This window comes from Primulina huaijiensis, chromosome 14 (genome assembly GCF_012295235.1).
Source record: "Primulina huaijiensis isolate GDHJ02 chromosome 14, ASM1229523v2, whole genome shotgun sequence".
Taxonomy (NCBI): Eukaryota; Viridiplantae; Streptophyta; class Magnoliopsida; order Lamiales; family Gesneriaceae; genus Primulina; species Primulina huaijiensis.
Genome location: NC_133319.1, coordinates 18,281,597 through 18,305,300, shown reverse-complemented (window position 1 = coordinate 18,305,300; position 23,704 = coordinate 18,281,597). Strand labels below are relative to the sequence as shown.

Genomic DNA, 23,704 nt, shown 5'->3' with positions numbered 1-23,704 from the left:
AAAAATTTATTTATTTAATATATAATTATATTATACAATAAAGTATTAAACTCACGAGTAGCTCGCGAACTATCGAACAAATCATATGAGCTCGAGTGCGGCTCGAAAAAAGTTTGAACATGTTCGAATTTGGCTCAAATTCGATAAGCTCAAATACGAATCAAATATATTTCGAACCGACTCGAAAACCTCGCGAACTGGTTCGATTCGTTTACACCCGTAATTGGTACTAAATGATTATGCATCAACACTTATTAATATTTTTCAAAATATTAAAAACTCATACCCTTCCGATAATGGAAACAACGCGGCAAAGTACGATGACAAATTTGTAAATATAATACAAAAATTCAAAGAAAAAGCCTTCAACAAGGAAATTACGTTCCTTTCAAAGAGAGAAAAAAAAACAAAAAAAAAACATGGAAATTGCTTTCCTTTCAATGATTTTTCTTGTCAAGTTGAAGAAAATGTATGCATTTGCACCTTATTTTTGTCAAACTCAATATATTGTGTAGTTGAATTCTTAAAAAAAAAAAAAATACAAGTTCTGTTAAGATTACACGACAATAAAAAAGAACTACAATGTTCAAATTATAATAATAATAATATTAATGAAGAACCATGGGAAAAATAAAATATATATACTGAAATAAATAATAATTATCAAATTTTTTTATTTCAGAATAAAAAATAGATCACAATCCTACGATATAAAAATAAAATATTAATCTCATGAATTATACATTGTTATTGCTATAATCTCACGTATTATGTGAAATGAGATATTATAAAACTCAATCAAATCACTCAAAAAATAGTTTTTATTGTGTTGCACAAGATTGCAACGCCACACATGAAAATTCAATAGAAATCAAAACTATATTATAGCCGAATTGTTCGTTTCAAATCAACCTACTTTCTTGAAAAATATATATATAGTAGGTCTCTTGTGAGACGGTCTCACGAATCTTTATCTGTGAGATGAGTCAACCCTACTGATATTCATAATAAAAATTAATACTCTTAGCATAAAAAGTAATAATTTTTCATAGATGACCCAAATAAGATATCTGTCTCACAAAATACGACTCGTGAAACCGTCTCACACATGTTTTTGTCATATATATATATAATAAATTTCTGAGTTTAAAACCATCAACGATTTATCAAAAATTAATATGTTTTCACAACAAATTCAATCATTAGCAAACTTTTTTCAATTAAATAACAGATGTTTGTGTTTAAATGAATGAATTGAATAGACCATACCATATTTTCTTCTCTTTTGATATCGCGTTTGAATATATTTTATACTATACAGAAAGAAGATATATAAAGGACAGATGAAGAAGATATTTTATACTCTAGAGAAAGAAGATATATTTTCTTCTCTTTTGATATCACCTTAGACTTGGTCATGAGGCGATTGATTCACGACTCATATCAGGTAAGAATCTGGTATAAAATATAGAAAAAATTATAAACTTCTTTACGATATTTCAAATTCACACTCTTATCAGTTTGAGCATTTTCTCTTCTAATTGAAAGGAATTTCAAATACTTCAATATTAACATCATCCAAATGTTTAAAATCATTGTACCAAATTAAATCACTCCATCTAAATCAAATACATGCATCCGAATACAACCTCATCGTCATCTTTAAGATCGGAAATGAACCCACAAACCCGAAAACTCACCCGACCCAAGAATATCTAGATTCGGGTCGGGTGGTGTGTGTCGTTTGTAAGCTGCCCAAGTTGACATTTAGCTTACTTGCCAGATAAAGGATTATTCCACTGCCCGTCAAGTGATAACACTTGTATATATATAATTAGCCAAACAACCTTTCTTGTATTTTTATTTTTAAATGAAAGTTATCAATTTATTATATTGAAATGATAGGAGAGAATATATGATATAATAAATTTGGAATATGAAGTTAAATTGTTAAATGATATCTTTGAATTTATATATAAAAAAAAATGTTACCAACGTACTAAAAATTAGTTACGGCAGGAGTTTAAGTTTAATTAATAGTAGAGTAGGTATCTTGTGAGACGGTCTCACAAATCTTTATCTGTGAGATGAGTCAACCCTACCGATATTTACAATAAAAAGTAATACTCTTAGCATAAAAAGTAATATTTTTTCATGAATGACCCAAATAAGATATCCGTCTCATTAAATAAGACTCGTGAGACTGTCTCACACAAGTTTTTGTCTTAATAGTATGAATATATATTAGTATAGTCCAATGTATTGCCTTGATAAAGAATATCGGATCAGATTAGTTGCATCTGTCTTCAAAGAAATCAAATCAGCACTATTTGATTAGCGGGCCAGGTTGGCAGTCAACGGGCCCAGTTTCATATTTTTAATTGTTTTTCTGTTTTAAAAGAAGATTCAAAGAAAGTATTCAGAAATAGTACCAATATCACGAATTACAAGTTTTGAAATCTGTTAAGAAATTAAAAGGGTTATTTAAGTTTACTATAGTTTTTTTTAGGTAAATGAAATTTATGTTATGAGTAGATTATCACGGTATATTTAATTTAACGGAAATAATATATAAAGAATAACGTTTAAAAATGTTGGAAATTGAAAATAATATATAGAGATGTTAGGTTCGGAGATTGATTTAGAGGGAGTGAATAAATAATTTCAAAAAAATGTACAAATATTTCGGTTGTGTTAGCAACATTGAAATGAAATTATTATTAGTTGGGTTATCAGTAAGTCAGCAATGGAAACTGCATGGAAATAGACTAACTGAAACGGTTTGAACACAAAATAACTTATAAATAAAAATCAGTCGAGCTATCAAAATGGAAAGTAAAAATAGGCTGATGGAAATGTAAATGACACGCGTTTGTTTCTGGATATTCGGAAACTTTAATACTCCTACGTCATCCCTTCTTACTCGCGGAAGGATTGAAATAAAAGACTTCGGTAATTACAATAGTTTGAAATCACCAACTTCAGTAGAAATTACTAATACCTAACTGAAACTCTTAGTTATACTTCACTCTTTAAACAAATGAGCAGTAAGATTTCTTACTCTCAATTACAAGTATTTCACAAAGAATTCTAAGCACGAATTGATCCTTAAATGATCAGATTTTAAACTATCAGCATGTGCTTATTTCGATCAGTTCAGCTTTTCAAAAAGAATGTTGAACTCGGAAAGCTTTGATTGCGCACAAGGATTTTTCCATAAAGATTCAAAGAGGTTTTAAAATTTGTCTGGCACAGGCAGTAGAGATTTTTCATCAGTGACTTGATTGAGTGGTTCGGTAATGCTGACTGAGAAGATGATCCAACAGCCTTCTTTCCTTTGGCTTGAGGATCCACTGGCTCAAACATCTTATGGTCATTCTCCCAACTTCTGACTTTCAATTGCAGTGATACAAGATCCATATCCAATTGATATATCAATGCAATATCATCAAATGTTGTTGGGAAAGATGGTTCATAATTTGATCTTTCCGCTGCACAGACTTTGGCCAGTTTATGAATGAGCAGAACATCAAGAAAGTATTCGCTACACTGAAGAGCTTCAGATATGACTAATGTTTTGACTTGGTTGAGCACTACTTTCTCCAATGCTATAAATCTATTCAACACAGTCTTTTTCTTCAGTTTCTTAGCAAAGATTGATGTCCTAAACTCAAACCATTCAGGAAAAAAATTGACATTCTCTTCTGCAAATTCATTAAGCTCATCTATTAGAAAGTTAATCTGAGTCTGAACGCTCATTGGTTCGGTTTCCACAACCTCAACCATTTTTTCTTTTCTTTTTCTTTTTCCTAATGTTGTCTTGGTTGAGAATTTTGAGTCTAGCCCTAACCTTGTGGACTGAATAAGATCTCTAACGATGACTCATTTTGCTTGTCGAGGAGGAGGGAAAGATGTTGGCATACTGATTTTCCTCGGTGGAGCTGCAACAACTATCAGTTTCATCTTTTCAAGAAGATATTCAGTAGCCTTGTCATCAGTTTCCTTGACTACTTGTGTCTGAGAGATAGGTACAACCTTGATTGGAATAGGCACTGGCCTAGTTTTGGTGGTTTGTGGCTTCTTTGGAGGAGGAGAATAGCCATATCAGAGTCACTGGATTCAAGAATCAGTTTTCTCTTCGGTTTTGGAATAGTACCCTTACTGGCCTTCTTATCTGAGGTCTTCTTGATAGAGGTCAACTCCTCTCCTATTTTCCATTTTACAACCATCATACCGACAGTAGAAATATTCAGAGTCTGTCCCTTAGGAATGAGAGAAAAAATATTTGATGTAATGGGAGCCTTGAATTTGTTCAGGGTGACTGAATTGCTAAGCAAACCTACTAGATCTTTGAAGAGTCTGCTGAGAGGAATATCGAATCCAGCAGATTCTTTCTCAGAGTGAATCATGGCCTTAAGAATATCGATCGTAGTACTGGCTGACATTAATTGGATTTATTAAGTTTGATTTTTTGAATTTTGTCGATTTTTTGTTTTGGAACTTTGTTCCCATCCTGTCTGCACAATATTTATGTGATGCAGGCGTGTCAAGGGCAAAGATGCACCAATTTGTGTAAAAATTATAAAAATCTAAATTCTAAAAACACAATGATTGTAGATACTAAACTTAACCGTCTGTTATGATTTTCTAAACAAATACAACCACATAAATAAAGAAAACTAAAGAAACATTATTGGAAATTGAGAGATAAACTCCTAACATGATTTATATTTTCAATAAACTGTAGAAATTTACCAAATATTAACATAAAACAAAGAATATTGCTGAAATATGAAAGGAGATTACTTGAACTACTGAAATATGGAATGAAAAGCTATTAAAATGTTTGACTAGAACTATTAAAAGTCTGCAGGGAGTTTCCTAAAATTTGTGCGATTGAATGTGTGTATCTCTCTGCTAATTCCCTCATTTTCTTTACCACATTGTGTGGTTTTTTCCTCTATCCCACTACTCCATGATCTTGTCCATTATCTCTCCATGATCTCTTCCTGTTTGTACATACTTTGATTTATCCACATCAGTTAAAATTACTGATGGGATCTTATCCACTCTTGTAGCTTCTTTCTTCGAGGATTTGGGTTTGACAAATTTTGGGCTTATTTAAAATATAACCCTAAAAATACCTGCAAGCATTGGCCCATTAAGACAAAATGCTTGTATATAGGCCCAATGATAGGCTCATAATAGCTGCATTTTTTGTTGTCATGTCTCTCGTTGTTACCACTTCCAACGTGCTAAATTGACACATTTTTGTGTGATTTTATTGTAGGAGGAAGTTTTCTGCTCTCGCGATAAATCTGGACTAAAAAGGGTGATTTTATATCACAATTAAAGTTATCAATATGATCTTAGTGGAAGAAGTGGATCATAAAAATTCAGAAGATGTTTTTGGATAAGGCGTGATCACGCCTTGTGACGATTCCTTGGCTGCCTAGTGAGATAAGGAATTTTTATATCAAGGAAGAAATACAAGATAGAGTTTTTTCCATAAAAAACTCTATATTATTGGAAGATATTTTCTAAGTATCTTTTAATTTTAGGGATTATGATTTATTTTAGGTTATTAGTCTTTTATGTTTTAGAACCCAATCTTTCTTTTGATAACCTACACCACAATTCACGTGAGAGAGGGGCAAGATAAGATTTTTAGTAACAAACACAATCTTCAAAAATCAAAAGTGGGACCCATGTGGAAGAGGGAGACGGTAAAAAAGAGATTGTTCAAAAGAAAATATCCTCATACCAATATATGCACAGTAGAAGAAAAAGAAGATTGAAAAAAGAATTCTTCCTCTACCAATCTCACGTGAAGAGCATAAAAGAAAGAGCAAGGATTTTCTCCGATTCTCTCCACAACCCTAGGCTAAGTTTTATTTCTGATTTGAGGGTTGTTTTTACTGTTTAATTTATCACTGTGAGGTTTTATTTTTTTGGATTTAATATTCTTGTTATTCCAAGTATTTGTTGATTTATATTTAATACTATGAAAGTTGTATCTCGGTTAATCTGACAATTTAATTCGTTATATAATTTTCTACTGCTAGCCATGAATTCAGTGATCCGTAATTGTCATGAATGATTGGCACACGAGTAGCATAGATTAGATGTGTTGTGCTATCATAGCATATTTAGTCTAAATAAATCAACGAAACTCGATCTATCAATTGCAGCTATCTCGGTTGTTAGATTTTAGGATTAACTGTTTTCACAAAACTGAAATGCTATTTTTAATTAATATGGAACGCTATCGTGCCCAGTTAATTATTAATAAGTTTTGACTGGATGCTGGGTTCGGTCAATGATTTTAGGAAAACACAAGAATTTTAGCGGCTATCCCTATAATTCTAAGGTTAATTGCTTGGAGCAACTTGAATAAATTATTTGTTAGCCAATGAACAGTGATATAATTAAATAGTAGAACTCCCTTGAATCAGATCTTTCTCGTATTAAATTCTTCATTTTAGTCTAGTAGATAAATTATCATTTAAATTTATTATTTTCTTTTCTTGGATAATTTAGTTTAGTATTTTATTAAATTCATATTCAAAAAATCCCCCCTTTTATTTGCATTTTTACTCGAAATAAATAATCTCCCGTTCCCTGTGGATTCGACCCTGCTCACCATTACACTAATTTTACTTAGAGAGTAGGAATTTAAGTTTGATGGCATAACGACAGCACACCAAATATTTTAAATTATCTATTTGCAAGAGCTTAAAATTGCTTTTGTGAGTTGAGCCACTTGTTATGGGCCATTAACATGTAAACAACCTATTTCTCCTTTATATTCAAATTGTAAAGAAATTATTTACCCTCTCACCTTCATTTTTACGTAAAGCTCATTCTCTCTCTTTTCTCATATAATCTTTTATAGCTCCACACCCAATTAGATCTAAAGTTCTCCCACTGAGCTTCTCTTTGCCGCTTCGATTTCTTAAAACAACACCACGGTTCATGAGTATTCTTTGTCGCGCCTCTGGTTCGAATTTCACTAGCATCGTTCTTGCAAATTGCCGTTCATACGTCGTCTTTGTCTTCTCCAAATTCTATGGCTATTGTCGAAGACCGGTACAATTTCTCTTTTTTCATGGCTATCTATTTTTCTACTACCCCCATCAAACATTGAATCACTCATGAATCTTGGAACTCATTTGGTCGCTACAAATGGGTCAGAATTTTGCCATAATGAGAGTGTTTATGTAGCTTTTTTTTTGTGGTAAATACTACTGAGATGAGTGTTGGTAGACCATATTTTGGCCGAACTCTCCATTGCAGTTTCATCATGAGCCAATGAATCTTTAATGTAGGTTATGTCATCTTTATGTTTAAATTTGCATGTCACATTTCACCTGGTCACGTCCTTCTTCCCAAGCAGTCATTTGTGTATATTGCACTTCGGATCTCTTTATCTCATACACGTTTACTTACTGGTCATATTTGATGACTGTTGGTTTGACATTGTGGTTGTTGGTGTTGGATGATAATTAAAGATGAGTTTGTATGTGATGTTGGATGGATTCATTCCGTTGGTTTTCATATTCTGAACTAATCTAGCCAACTCTCTTCTTCTGTTTCTTTCATTAATTTCACGATGAACCAAAATGCATCCAATATAATAAAAATGGCCTAATGGCCTACCTTATTCAAATATTTTTTTATCCTTGGTTCATCGAATATGATAATATTTACAACAATGGCCCTATGGCTTACTCAGAATAAATTTTTAAATAAAGAACAAAATGAATACAAAAGTGGCTAGAACGCCTAAACTATACAAGATGAAACTTTCAAAAGTGACAAACTAACCCGCATTGTCTTCTCATCATGTGTTTCTTCTTCTTTATTTCTCTTATAATTGACCAAAGCAAACCTAGCTCCCCACTTCCATACCATCTTATGCTTTTCGGATAGCCTGGAGGCCAAACTCATGGGTTACTACTGCACAAATAAGAAAAAACATATTCATAAAAGTGTCTATAGAGCCTACTTTCTCCACAATCTTTCATAAAGTTCAACAAAAGTAATGATAACGTCAATATAAAAATATATGCAAAGTGGCCTAAGCATTAACTCTCCACAAATCATACGGTTTCCCGGCTTTCTTTACTCACTCCCTCAACAAGCTAATCAGATCCTGCTTGATCCATTTTTTTTAGTAATGCACTCACACATACAACTTTAGGATCCTCAAGCTCCCCTAAGTTTGTTTCGTCTAAAAGGTCTTGTACTTCATGTTGGTCATTTGTCATTTGAGATGGTGCCATCAACAACTCATCAACTTAGAGTTCATATTCTCCCTATTGGACAACCTCAGTTCCATGGGTGTCCCATGCTTATTCTTTTTCTAGTTTGTTCAATACTTGATGCACATGTACATTCCACGTAGAGATTGCAGCTACCTATTTTTCTTTTTGGTTGAACTCAATCTTCAAGTTCCTCGACCAATGGATGAATTATCGGCCTAGACGGCACAATAATAATAGGTATGAGGATTCTTTCTATCACCAAGCTTGGAGTTGGTGTTTGTATGTACATTGGACTCTCTCTCTCTCTTACTCTTGCTACGAACGTTGATGGGCCCAAAATCCCCATTGTAGTATATAGCTTGAACTGTATTTACTCTGGCTTGAAAATGATGTCCATCGGCCTATACAATTTCTGCATCATCCATTTTCCAAATAAGGCAGCTGATGTATCGAGGATGAAATGCACTGGTTTACATGGATTCGATATCTACCTAACAATGTTTAAAAGTTGGCAGATGAGTTTACCACGAAAAATGCACACAAAGATGACATATTCTCCACAGTAACATTAGCGGGGAATATCCCAATGGTCTTGGTGGTTTCCCCTGTAAATGCAGCAACAAAAACTTCTGTGGGAATTAAGTTTTCTTCAGTTTTGTCCAAACTTCCTGACATCCTCACCTACAATACATTCACTGTTGAGCCATTGTCAATTAACACCCTAGACATTGGCTTCCCATTCACGTGGACTTTGATGTATTACAGACTTATGTGCTTGGTCATAGCTGGTGTAGGCATCTAAAGTGTCACTTGTTTGGGCCTGTTTGGGTGATCTTCTTTGATAATCACTCTTGAACTTTATTAGGGGAATTTATTTGCATGACATTCCTTCTGCACTGATTCTTTGGGCATCCAGTCTCTTCTTCCACTATTTTAAACTTCTCTGGAAGTATCTTCATGCACGTGGCACAATCCACAATGATGTGATACTTTCCCACACAGAAGTTGATTGTTTTTTTTTCTATTATCATCATCTTAACTTAATAAATCGTCGTCGTCGTCGTCGTCCACTAACTTATCTTCAGTAGTTGAACTGCCAAACTTGGACCTATTCCTCACATGATTCTCAATGACCAGAATATCAAGTGTGAGTCCATTTTCCAACTTAGTCGACTCCTCCTTTTTTGCAGCAATTCTTTTTCTCAATAACTTCTTTTATTGGTACTAGTGAGTGGCCTAGGAAATTTTTTGTGTTGGGCCACTCTCCAAGACTCAATAAATTCATTTCTGGTAGGAAGAACAAAACTGGTCTTTGCTCTCCTATCCTCAACAATTTTTTTATGGAACATGTCGATTTATATCATGATTAAACTGACTTTCTCCTGATTTTCATCCTTTGTGATTCAACTCCATATATGTTTCTCTCATCCAAGTATTTTTGGGGCTGATGGTGAGATGACTCCCCTTTGAACCACTGATTCCTATGCACTGATCTCTCAAGGAAATGTTGATTCCTCGGCCTAGAGACTTCAGATCCACCAACATTTATGGAGAATGGCTGCTGAATTGGTCTTGACCAATCAACGTTATATTTTATAGTAGATTCAAACATTTGGCCCCTTGGAATCCAAAATTTCTTAATATTTTTATCTATAACTACACAGCTTTGGTCTAATTTTTTTTTATCAAGAAGATCCCTAAAATATGTCACGTTCACATTAATAAAAGCTGCTAGGACAAAAAGATCAGCATCAACTATCATAGAATCTTGTTTGTCGGGAAACTTCAATACTCCCTTGTTAATTCTATCATACAAAATATTCTTGAAATCCCAAAAAGACGTAGTGGCATGATTATATGAGTTGTGGTACTTACAATATTCCCGCCCTTTCAGCTCTTCTTTGGAAGACACTGTGATCTGGTGGAAAAATGATGAATTTTACTTTTACCAGAAAATCAAAAACTTTATTTCTATTTGATATGTCAAAAGTGTACTGCATATCTTTGGGGAGTTGGGGGGCTACTATTCTTCTCTGATTCTGTTAGTTTTTTTTAGCAGAAGAATTGTATATGAATCAATCGATCGGATCTTAGCCAACACAAAGTCCTCCACCTCTATCTTGATAACAGGACTCCAAAATTGTTTTCTTTTTGTATGACTTTTCTCTCAACAGTTTCTCATATTCATTAACTTTCGCAGCCAACTCATGAAATCCCTGAACTCCATTCCTTGAAATTTCTTCCTCAATTCGAAATCCATACCTTTTTGTGTCATTTTCACGAACTCTATCTCAGGTAAGAACACATTGCACATATTCTTCATCTTTTTGAACCTACACATAAACTACTCCACAGATTCACCATTCTTTTGAGTGATCCTGGATAAATCGGCAATACATACCTCTGGTTCTGTTATATAGAACTGGGCGTGAAATTGTCTTTACATGTCTTGCCAATTCATCACTGAGTTTCTAACGAGTGAGGCATACCAAACAAATGAGGTCCCTGTGAGAGAATTTTGGAATAACCGCAACCTTAAGTTGTTGAAGCTCTTCAAGTTGGCTAGCTCCCCACATTGGATAGTAAATATGGATATGTATTCTATGCTGGGCAGACCATCATCTCCAGAGAATAGGCTGAAGTAATGACCCTATAACCCCCAGGATATGGGTTATTTGCATTTACATAACATGGATAGGGCTTGTGAAATTCTGGATGGACTATCTCCCTCAAGGTCCGCCCATATAGCTCTTGAACAGTTTCCCTCACTCTTTCTTGATCAATTACGTGGATATTCTGAGCTAGGAGTGAGTGATGATAATAATGTGCCACCAAGTTTGGAAATCTACATTGAAACCAACATTACCTACTAGGAAGCCCTCGTCAACTCCTTAATAATCAATGTGTGACATGTCATCATAAGCTCCTGATTGGTACAGAGGGGTTGTCACGTTGTACACTTGATTAATAGGTTTTTTTTAGCTCCGCATTCCATGAGCACGTGGAAATGGCTGGGATCTCCCTCTTAAGGTCTCTTCTCTCATGTGTGGTGGTGTATAACTCAACTCTTGCTTATTTGAGAGTGTGAACTCTGGGCGACGTGGATTGCCAGCCCTTGAGTTTCATACTCCCTTGTCAAATTCATTGAATTGATTGCTTCATGATTCCCTTTTTTTCACTTGTGTTATGCACTTTATTGGTTATCCGATATGGTTTACCCAATACTATCTTCAAGCAATCATACATAGCCTTGGACAATGCATGTGATATATCTTCAATTTTCATTGCAGTCAACTCTTCAACCAAACGATTTGAAATATGAGCATATATCTCTAAAATGCGACTTGGATGTAAATCCAACTCCTTGATCGGTTGTTCAGTAGCAGGTTGTTCTGTCAGTGCAGCTTGTATCTCTTTTACTGGTTTGGTAGAGAGACTCCACATCCCCTTGACTACGTTTTTTTTTATTTCTTGACGGCATATTCTGGTCCCACCTGACGTGTCAAAAATTATTAGCACAATATTTTTGTGATATGGGCATGCCAGGTGTAAAGATGCATCAATTTGTGTAAAAATGATCTCTTAAACAAATACAACATCATAAACAAAGAAAACTAAAGAAAAACTATTTAAAATTAAGAGATAAACTCTTAACAAGATTTATCTTTTCAATAAACTATAGAAATTTATAAAATATTAACATAAAATAAAAAAATGTTGTGAAATTTGAAAGAAGATGACTTGAACTACTAAATTTGGAATAAAAAGCCATTAAAATGTTTGACTAGGACTATTAAAAAAAATTGTAGGGAGTTTGCCAGAATTTGTGCGATTGAATGTGTGTCTCTCTGCCGATGTCCTCATTTTATTCACAACATTATGCGGTTTTTTCCACTTCCCCGCTATTCCATTATCTAGCCCATCATCTCTCCATGTTCTCATCATGTTTGTACGCACTTTGATTTATCCACATCAATTCAAATTATTGATGGGCTCTTATCCACTCTTGTAGCCTCTTTCTTCTGAAATTTTTTACTTGACAAATTTTGGGTCTAATTAAAATATAAACTTATCACATGTTGCGTTAAGTTTTTTGAATCAAGTGCAATTAAATGAGTTACTATTAAGATGACTACAAAATTTGCTAATTTCGAAACCAGCATTTAAAATGCTAGAAATTGAAAGTTGTATCCATCGATTCACTAAGGTCGCGTTTGGATTTTGAGATTTGAATTTGAGTCATAATTTGAGTGGAGGATTTGAAACATCTCTATTTTGGATAAATGAAATTAACCACTATCTTGAATAATAACTATTTGAGATTTGAAATCTATTGTCAATTGAATTTGCTCAAACAAATCAATAAATTTATTATTTTGGATTTGAAAAGATTTTGTAAAAAAAGGGTACTATAAAAGAGAATATTTATTAATATTAATGTACTCATCTACAACCAGGGATGATCAAAATTTTTTATTAACCACCCGAACTATCCGAACCGAATTGCACCGCACCGTTTTTCCTAATATTTTATAAAAACCGCGATTAAAAATAGTAATTATAAAACATACCGCATACTCGGTTCGGTTATTTTTTTTGCCAAGAACCGCACCAAACCACACTGCCTAAACCGCTTGTCATAATATTTGACGTAGGATTATAATAATTTGTAAACTACATATTCAATTAAATAAGTCAATATTCATTATATATCAACTATCTTCAAAATTATTACTTCTACAAAGAAAACTGATCTTCTTCTTAATCATTCATTAGAGTATTTATTTATTTTATTATAATATTTTGTTTGAAGTTTGAAAGTAAGAAAAAAAAAGATAATATAACGTAAATGTTTTTTTTATTGTGAGTGTGTTGTGTTGTTAAATTATTATCTTAGTTTTGAATCTTGATTATTTTTTATCTAGTTTTATTTTTGTATGGTTTGAGCTATATTTATATTTGAAGATATTATATTATTGTTTTGAAATAAATTAAAATATATGTTCTAATATTTTTCAATAAAAAGATCGTAAACCACGACAAACGCTCGATCCTACACAAGTGTTGAGAAGCACATATAAATATCGAAGCATGAAATTCTTTATTTTGTAAAATAAAACCGCTGAATCTCCCCCTTGGGGTTGGTGGATTATATGGTCCATGTTAGCATGCTCAATCGACATAATAAAAAAGAAGTAATCGAAATTGATTAACGAATAATGATAAAATTGTGTAGTCTATTTGTCAAAGCAGACGAACCAAATTATGAAGTTAAATTTGGTTTAATCGATTAATTTGCTTATATTTCCTACAAATACTTACTTTAAGATAGATTCACTGCAAATTTTAAGTCATCATTATATGCAAATATTATGTTTTATTTTTAAAATACGATCGTTATAGTAGCTAATATAAGAATAATTTAACAATATGCTTTAAAAATCAATTAAAATTCATATAAAAAATTTAAATAGTAATAATTTTGTTAATTAATTTTAAATATCAAGATGGAATATTATTTCTTTTTTAAATATGAATAAGCGTGAGATTAAAGCCACGACATTTCAATTTTAATTATAATTAAGGATAAATGTCAACGTTTGATAGATTGTTTGCCTTCAAATCTTTGAAGCCTGCGCAAAGAAAGCAACTTTGACCTGTTTCGTTTGTTGTCGCATCGCTGTTTTTTTCTTGGGTCTTTCGTACTTTTTGGGTTCAATTGATGAAACCTTGTACCAATCCGACTTCCAAAATCTTTCGCGAGGAATCCTGGGAAAATCCCATTTTGTTAACCCCAGTTTCCATATTCATTTCTTTACACCATTCAGTGGAGAAGAATAGAGTCTTTTGATGTGGTTTCTGGGTACACATTTTCGGAATGATTAGTGAAGTTTAAAGAAAATTTTTTTTTTACATGAAGTCGAGTTTCTTGATCTTTTCTTTGGTTCCGATGCTTTTTGTGTCCTTTTCTACAGTTTCCTCAGCTGAAACTCCAAGCACCCTCATCACAAATTCATCCGCAGATTGTCCAATGGATCTTGGTTATGTGCTGAGAATCCCATGGAGTGTTTCTGATTGTAGAAATTATCAAAACCCAAATCCAAATCCTACCCCTTTGCCTCCTACAAATTCCAGTAATCCAACCACAGGCACAGGTAATTGCTGCCAAACCCTTCTTTCCCTTTATGGAATAGGAATCTCCAACTATCTCAAAGGCACATCTTTTTTCCATCTTCCCAATTTGTCAACTTCCATTTCTTGCCTTGAGAATTTTCAGTCACAGCTCACCTCTATGTCTCTTCCCTCAAACTTGGCATCCCTTTGTCTTGATCCTATGGAATTTGTGACTTCCGGGAATTTTTGTGCTTCCATTGAGACTACTCAAGATTGGTTCAAGAAACTTGGCCCTTCCACCGTATTGGATTCTGCTTGCAAGCCTGATCTTACTGATCTTACTTCTTGTGATGCCTGTGTAGCTGCCGGTTTCCAGGTTCAGAAAGAATTGACTGCCATTGATGGTAATGTTTCTCGTTCCAGAAATTGCTTTTACTTCGCTGTTTTATATGCCGCTGGTATTGTTAATCAGTTAGGGCCTGAAAGTAATGGGGCTGTTTCATGTATCTTTGGCCTTTCTCTTATTTCGAACACGGGTTCTTCGGGTGGAAGCCATTCGGCTCTTGTTTTTGGAGTGATTGGAGCTGTTGTTGGCACCCTATTGATGTCTAGTTTGTTAGGTTTGTATGTTTGGTGGAGTAGGATATATAGAAAGAGGAATGATGTGGGGGAAGAGGAATCGGGGTCTAGGCTGAGGAGGCCTACAACAGTTTCTATATGGTACAAAATGCAAGAACTAGAGAGGGCTACTGATAATTTTTCGGCTAAAAATTTCATTGGAAGAGGAGGGTTCGGGATGGTTTATAAAGGGACATTGGATGATGGGACGATTGTCGCGGTGAAGAAAATAATTGAATCGGATATTCAGGGGAACATTGAGTTTTGCAATGAAGTTGAGATCATTAGTAATTTGAAGCATCGGAATCTTGTGCCTCTTAGAGGCTGTTGTGTTACTGAAAATGGCCCTGGAGATAGTGAGAGGTACCTTGTTTATGATTTTATGCCGAATGGAAATCTAGAAGACCGTTTGTTTCCGGCAATAGACGATGGAAATCGGAGGCCGCCATTGACATGGCCTCAAAGAAAAAGCATAATCATGGATGTGGCAAAAGGATTGGCTTATCTCCATTATGGAGTGAAGCCCGCCATTTTTCATCGAGACATCAAGGCTACTAATATATTGCTAGATGCTGATATGAGGGCAAGAGTCGCCGATTTTGGATTAGCGAAACAGAGTAGAGAAGGGGAGTCACATCTTACAACAAGAGTGGCTGGAACACATGGATATTTGGCGCCTGAATATGCCCTTTACGGCCAGTTAACCGAGAAAAGTGATGTATATAGCTTTGGGGTCGTCGTTTTGGAGATAATGTGTGGGAGGAAGGCTCTTGATCTTTCATCAGAAAAGCCCTGTGCTTTTTTAATCACGGACTGGGCTTGGTCACTCGTTAAAGCTGGAAACGTAGAAAAGGTACTCGACCCTACACTTTTGAAAGAAGAAGATTCATCCAACTCCAATCCAATGAGCATGATGGCAAGATTTGTGCTGGTTGGTATTCTCTGCGCACACGTTATGGTGGCTCTGAGGCCGACCATCTTGGATGCATTGAAAATGTTGGACGGCGACGTCGATGTTCCTGCGATTCCAGATAGGCCGACGCCATTAGGCCATCCTTCGTTTTCTGGGCATGGTGTTAAAAATTTTAGCATTTCTCCTGCACTGAGTGGGCTGCAATTGTATTCCGGAGACATGCTTAGGTGAAGAACAAAAGACACATTTTTTTGTGTACATATTTTCTTTGTCCTTTGGCGATTTAAATGTTAGTCGATTGACTGATTGGATAGAGCTAATAAAAATTATAACTGGGTTTGACCCCAAATTTGTTCTCATATAATTTATTTTTTTAGTACTAAAGTTTTATTTTTTAAAACCTTAAGTTATAAAATAAATAAAACAAGAGATTTGATTTTATTATTATTATTTTTTAATTAAATTAAGCTAGTAAATAAAAATACAATTTTAATAGGAGATAAAGAGTTCAAATGTTTCAAATAAACTAGGAAGAGAGACAATAATTGATTCAGGTACGCCATCTCCAACCCAAAAATCTATTTTGGTGTAAATTCTGTNGAGATGGACGTTGTATTTGGTGCAGAAATCGCACTATTTTAGTGCAGAACTTACACCAAAATAGATTTTTGGGTTGGATATGGCCTGACATNTAATATTTATAATTAAAAAACAAAAAAAATTTAAAAAAAATAGAGAGCTCTGCGCCAAATTGGCGCTGTGGCGCAGAGGGAAATTGGAGCTGCGCTATCACCAAAATGGCGTTAAACACCATTTTGGTGCAAGGGTTGGAGATGCCCTCAATGAATGACCGACTGTCCATGGAGCTTAAATAATCAAATAAGAAGATATTGATTAAGTTGCAGCAAAAATTCCTAATTAAAGTAATTATTACACTCTATCTATAATTAACAAATGTATTTTTATCTTACAAAGCACAATGTTTTATTAGGCTTTAAATCTAATATTCTAATATAATATCTATATAAAAATATCAATAATAATATCAATTATGTACTTACATTTGTGTCTTTCGACATTTTTAAATTCGGGCATCGCTCATTGATCATTGGTATTCCACTTTTTGGTGTTCCGGATAATTTTGATTCATTAATTAATTATTACTATTATAAATTCATTCATACATTTATTGAAAGAGATGAAAAATATTTGAGTATACCGTTAATTAATTATATGTGGACGGGAGTCGAAGGGGCAATGGAGTTTGTTTGGATCTGTTTTCAAATGTTGTCATCGTTGTTCGTTTTTCATAGGGTGTATTCTTGTATTTGACAAGCTTTTGTTGGCGTAAAAAAATATTTATTTTTTTAATTTTTGTTATTGTGATAGAGGAACTTGAAATCGCTGTCCTACGTTGTGCATGGAATAAACCCTTGACTTTAACACAATACCCTACAAATCACGTCATCAACTAAATCACATTATGCAATAGTCTTGGTCAGGAAAATGTTTGTAGGGTAATCAAGTTCATGACTGTTTGGCTACAGACTTACATATTTCACTAACTCGGATGACCCTCGAGTTCAAAAAAGCTATAATTTTTTTTATTTCATTGATAGTGAAATCTACTTTAATTACTAATATGTTTTACTTTGATGTTTCAATTAGAGTTATTATTTACTTTTAAAATCTATATGTGACATGAATCACTGTCATAAATATAAATTATGGTGATAATTTATTAGTATTTTTAAAGTATTATCGTTATAATATAATAAATATTTCATATTGTGAGTGTAGTGATATTTTTATTTGTTCTATATGGTTAAATTTATATTTTAATTTTATTATTAGATCGACTTCCTTGTGAATCAGAAATTAGAGTCATTGCCAACATTACTATTAAATATAATTATAAATCCGTCAAATAAAAGTTAAGAGTAATGGGAAAGCGAAAATTTGAAAGTTGTGGCAGTAAAATGATTCAATTAAATACATATTTATCCATGAGATGCATTTTAATTTGCATAGGGAAGACACCTATTTACGCTCTAATGTAATGATGTGATGCCCAGTTATTATAATTACTATTAATTATCAAAAAATAATTATTAATTTAAAAATACAGCTAAAAAATGATTTAAAATATTTAAAAATTGATCTCAGGACTTGTAAAAATTTCGGCATTACCTCACCGTAAATAGAACATATCAAAATTTTAAAATACATGTAAAAGAAAAAAATGACTCAACAACAACACTACTCTAATAAACAATCACATACAAGTGCTAACCATGCACAAATCAACAATTTACAAGCAACAGTTCAAATAAAGTCGACAAGGCTCACGACAACATAAACTAAATCTAAACTCACCATAACAACTCCAAATAACCATACAAATACACGGAACATCACTCCGGGTAAATAGAATCTGACATAAAACTTACCAGAATCCAATATAATAAAAATGGACTAATCAGGAGACTTCAGCTTTGACAACTGAGTAATCATATCTCAATCACGAGCTCCACTAGCAGACCTTCCAACCGGTGCTATAAAATTACTCGGGTGACCTAGCATAGTGCCCAACAACAACCACAATATCCTCCTAGTATAAAATACTGATGTTGAGATTCTGGTATGACAAAGTTAAACTACCATAACGATTACTATAAATCATGCATAAACATAATATAAAATGAAATATGCAATACATGAACATGGCTCAATAACGACGGGATAATAAGAGCCAATAAACGATACGATAACAAAATGAGTAATTCTCGAGCAAGAACACTCAAGGGGGGCAACATCGTCATGCAGCTAAACTGCATGCTAGGTATGCAAGGTATGTTGTGTTGTGTCCAATCAAACACCAAGACTCGACCTTCATACAGCTGATAACGATACAACAAGAAGGCACAATAACGAACAGCGTATGATCTCAAGATCTCAATAGCATATCACACAGAAAATGCATCAAGAAATAGACCATCATATTTTCGGTCTCAGTGATAACTAGGCTCGAAAACCACCATCTGATTCCAAAATAACCATGTGTTCTAGAAGTACAATACAAAAACAACGGTTAACAAGAACGATAAGGCTCAACATGTATGTCATAATATCATGTCCTAAACTAAATGACATAATATGTCACATAAATAAACATATAATCAACGAGGCATTTAACAAACTCATATAATCCACAAAATCATACTAACAATTCATAACAATACATAATATTTTTAAAACATAATTTATAATTTATCGTTGTATGTTACTGAACCGTAACATACCTAACCGACTTTGAACCACCACAAGCTCAACTTTGGTCTCATCGGCCTCACACGTGTTCAACGCTTGAACCCACAATATAAACCCAATATATACATCAATATAACACATTATAATCGACGAAATGAATTTAAATCGGAGCGGGTAAAATCTCGAATTCGGGCAGCCCCTAACCGAACCAAAAACAGGATTTGAGTTCAAAATTTACCTGGAATCGAAGCTAGTAGTTGGACATCAGGCAGGCAATGTTCCAGATGTGGCCGCTCGTTGGAAACTAGATTGAACGGAGCTAAAAGCGACTGGACTTAGCTGGAATATCATGGAATACATTAAGGCTTTTAAATACCTCAACTCTACCACAAAACCACCAAGAAACAAGCCAAAACTCACCAGAAAAATCGAACAAGAATCGCTTCAGAAGAATAGCCACAAACAGCTAGATTAGAGCTAGTTTTCTTCGTTTCAGACCACAAAAGGCCACGTCAGCCCTCTTCTGCTCTCCATGGTGATCGGAGAACCTTTCTCATGTGGCTGCGTAGGCGGATGCGACTGTGAGGAAGGGATGGAACGGGGCTATTCTTCTTCAATTCAAGGAGGGAATATCGCATAAAAAAAAAAAGCAAGGAAACAATTTAAGAAATATGGTTCTAGCACTTCAAGTTCTGGGAGTTCTAAGAATCGTAGAGGAAAATGTTACACTTGACCTTATTGTGAACATTACGGAGGTAAACACTACAATAATCAATGTGTTGGAGTACAAGGTGTTTGCGATGTTTGTGGCAAACCAGGACACTATGCTAGAGTTTGTCCCAGCCAGACAGGGAAAACAATTCAAGCAGTTAATTGAACACATGGTAACAAAATTTTAGCACCATCTCACTCTTTTCAGTAGTCTAGTAGACTTTTGCATCAGTTCATAGGGCATGGTGCTCAACAACAAAATCAACCATCTTCGTGTGTTTGCTTTGATTGAGGATGAAGTTTAGACAACTCCAGGTATTGTTATTACCGGTAACTTTACTTTATGTGGATTTACAACACGAATATGATTTGATATTGGAGCATTTCATTCTTTTCATTTCTCATGCATTTGTTGTTTCGCATGATTTATGCACCACTAGTATGAATTCCAATTTATCTGTTGCTACTCCGATTAGAAAAATAATTATCACCGATGATGTGGTGTTTAATGCGGCGTTGTTTCATGAGAAAATGTTCTGTATCTAAATATTATAGTCTTACCCATGCATGATTTCGATTGTACTATTGGTATGGATTTTCTAACCATTAATAGAGCTACAGTTGACTGTTATCGAGGAATAGTTCATTTCGACTGAATTTTACTCCTAAGTGGAATTTATATGGTCGTGGTTCCAAAGCCAAAATTTCTTTATTCTCTTCTATTGAATTGACTCGTTTGTCAGATTTTGATCATGGAGGTTTTCTTGTTTGTGTTGTTGATATGTCACAAAATGAACAGCAAATATTTGATATTCTTGTTGTTTATGAATTTCCTAATGTGTTTCCGGAGGAAATTCCTAGTTTTCCACAAGAACAAGAAGTCGAGTTCAGTATCAAATTGATTTCAGGAACTGAACCCATATCTCGAGCATCATACCATTTAGCTCCTTTTGAGTTGAAAGAATTCAAAGAACAATTACATGGTTTGTTGAGTAAATGTTATATTTGTCCAAGTTCTTGGGGTGCACATGTTTTGTTTGTCAAGAAAAAAGATGGAACGTTGAAAATATGTATTGACTACCGGTAATTGAATAAGTTTATTATCAAGAATAAATATCGATTTCCTAGGATTGATGACTTATTTGATCAAGGTACTTGGTGTATTCTAAGATTTATCTTTATTCCGGATACCACCAAGTGCGAGTTAGAGAAGAAAATATTCCGAAAACATCTTTTTGCACAAGAATTTTGAATTTCATGTAATGCATTTTGGTTTGACCAATGCTTCTGATGTGTTTATGGACTTGATGAATCGTGTGTTTAGAAAAAATCTTGATAGGTTTATGATAGTTTTCATCGACAATATTCTTTTTTATTCTAAGTCCGAGGAAGAGCACGCAAAACACTTGAGAGTAATTCTTCAAATTCTTTAGAAGAAGCAGTTGTATGCCAAATTTTCCAAGTGTAAATTTTGGTTAGACAGAGTTGTATCTTTAGGCGATATTATCTCTCAACATGATATTTATGTTGACCCAAGTAAAGTAGAAACAGTTTTGAACTGGGCAAGATCGGCTAATGTGCCAGAGATCCGATGTTTCATGGGTTTAGCTGTTTATTACTGTAGATTTATTGAGAATTGCTCGAAGATTTCAAGACCTATCACTCAATTGACTCAGGAAAATCAGAGATTTATTTGGTCTGATGAATGTCAGTCAAGTTTTGTTAAATTGAAGAAGATGTTGACTTTTGCACCAGTTTCCATCATTCCAAGTGGTCCAGGAGGATTTGTTGTTTGTAATGATGCATCAAATTAAGGTCTAGGTTGTGTTATAATGCAACATGACCGAGTTGTAGCATGTGGTTCTCGTCAGTTGTAACAACATGAATCTAGATATCCCGTCCATGACTTGAAATTGGTTGCCATTGTCTTTGCACTTAAGATTTGGAGGCATTATTTCTTTGACGAACAATTTTTAATTTTTACAGATCATAAAAGACAGAGGCATTTGGATAGATCTTTTGAAAGATTATGATTGTGAGATCTAATACCAGCTAGGAAAAATGAACGTCATTGTTGATGCCTTGAGTAATAAAATTTCTGATGTTAATTTATCCTCTTTTCATGTTTCTAAGTTGCATGAGGATATCTACATTTCTGGTTTGGATTTTCATATTCAAGAAAAGTTGGTTGGAAACTTTACAATTAAGTTATACCACTTATTCGAGTTTAGTGGTCGAGACATGAGGTAGAAAAATCAACTTAGGAGACATGGGAGAATATGAGAACGTCTTATCCATATTTCCTTAAATTTGTTTTAAAGAAGTGGAGAAATATAAGGCCCTAAAATTAATTATTCAATAATTTGACATAATTATAATAATTATTGAGTTGATTAATTAAATGATTAATTATGCCAAATAAATTTAGAAGGTGTGCTAAAATATGTATTTTAGAATATCGTAGAAGTTAAATGATATAAAATACATACGTAATTTAAATAACAAACGAGAAAAAAATAAATGGAAAATCGGGATAAATTTACACACATTATTATTATTAGTAAATAAACATAATACACACATGTACATATATCCCTATCTCATTCCAATAAAATAAGAAAGAAGAAAACCCATCCCCGTCCCTTTTTTCCCGTCACTATTGTAACAGCCACATGAGAATCGCCAAAAATTCTTAAAGGATTTTGTTCCCCAACAACTATAGCTTCGATTTGTGCCACGAATCGTTGTTTTTTATGTTCGTTTGTGTCCTCAGGGAGCTCTATTCATGAACTGTTTTTCTATGTTTCTTTTTCCAGCTTCTTTCTTTTCGCCATTTTGTGTTCTTTGAGGCTTTTGGAGTTCGACCTTGGCTTCATTTTAGTTTATAGAAGTTGATTGAATGTAATATCTAAGCCTAGGGTATCAAATTTATTCATGAAATTTGTAGTTTTGGTTCAAATAGAACTTGTACTCTTTGTGTTGGCTTTCATTAGTCGCTGAAATAATCAAATTTCAATAAGTTGTGGATTTGATATGAATTTTCTACTAGATTGTGCCAAAACTATATTATGTGATTGAGGTGAGAAGAAAATCTAATGTATTTCGAGGATATGAGCTATGTGTACTAGGATTCTGGATATATGGTTCAAATGAAATTGTCTAGCTCTGTGTAATATTGGTAATATTGGGACAAAATTCTAGTAATTAAATCGTTAGGTTGAATATTTAGTAAATAAATTCAACTTTAGCACATTTTGGAATTATAGTTAAATTAATTAGATTATTTGTTGTATTGGTAAATTTTTTTGGTCTTGTGAATATTTAATCATTTTAGGCAGAAGATTTTGAAGAAAATTTGATAGTTGTTGAGCTATTGTTCAAAGTCGGTTTAGGTACGTTACAGTTCAGTAACATACGACGGTAATGTATAAATTATGTTTTAAACATATTTATGTATTGTTATGGATTGTTAATGTGATTTTGTGGATTATATGAGTTATTAAATGCCTTGTTGATTATATGTTCATTTATTTGACATATTAATGACATTTAGTATAAGACGAGATATTATGACATATATGTTGAGACATATCATTTTTGTTACAGTGTACCGTATTACTGACACATGAGGCTATTATTTCGGAATCAATTAGTTCTCCCTGAGACAAAAAATATGATTGTATATTTGTTGATGCATTTTCTGTGTGATATGAATTTGAAATATTGACATCATATGAACGTTCGTTATTATGCCTTCATGTTGTATCGTTGCCAGCTGTATGGAGGGTGAGTATAACTCCCATGTGTGTTG

At 33.6% G+C, this 23,704-nt stretch overlaps 1 protein-coding gene across 1 annotated transcript; it reads left to right on the top strand.

Moving 5' to 3' along the window:
* The first annotated feature begins 13,912 nt into the window (after positions 1–13,912).
* Positions 13,913–16,253, top strand: LOC140957873 (probable receptor-like protein kinase At1g11050). Its single transcript, XM_073415277.1, has one exon. The coding sequence runs from the start codon at positions 14,182–14,184 to the stop codon at positions 16,141–16,143; it is 1,962 nt and encodes a 653-aa protein (XP_073271378.1). The 5' UTR covers positions 13,913–14,181; the 3' UTR covers positions 16,144–16,253.
* The last annotated feature ends 7,451 nt before the right edge of the window (positions 16,254–23,704 follow it).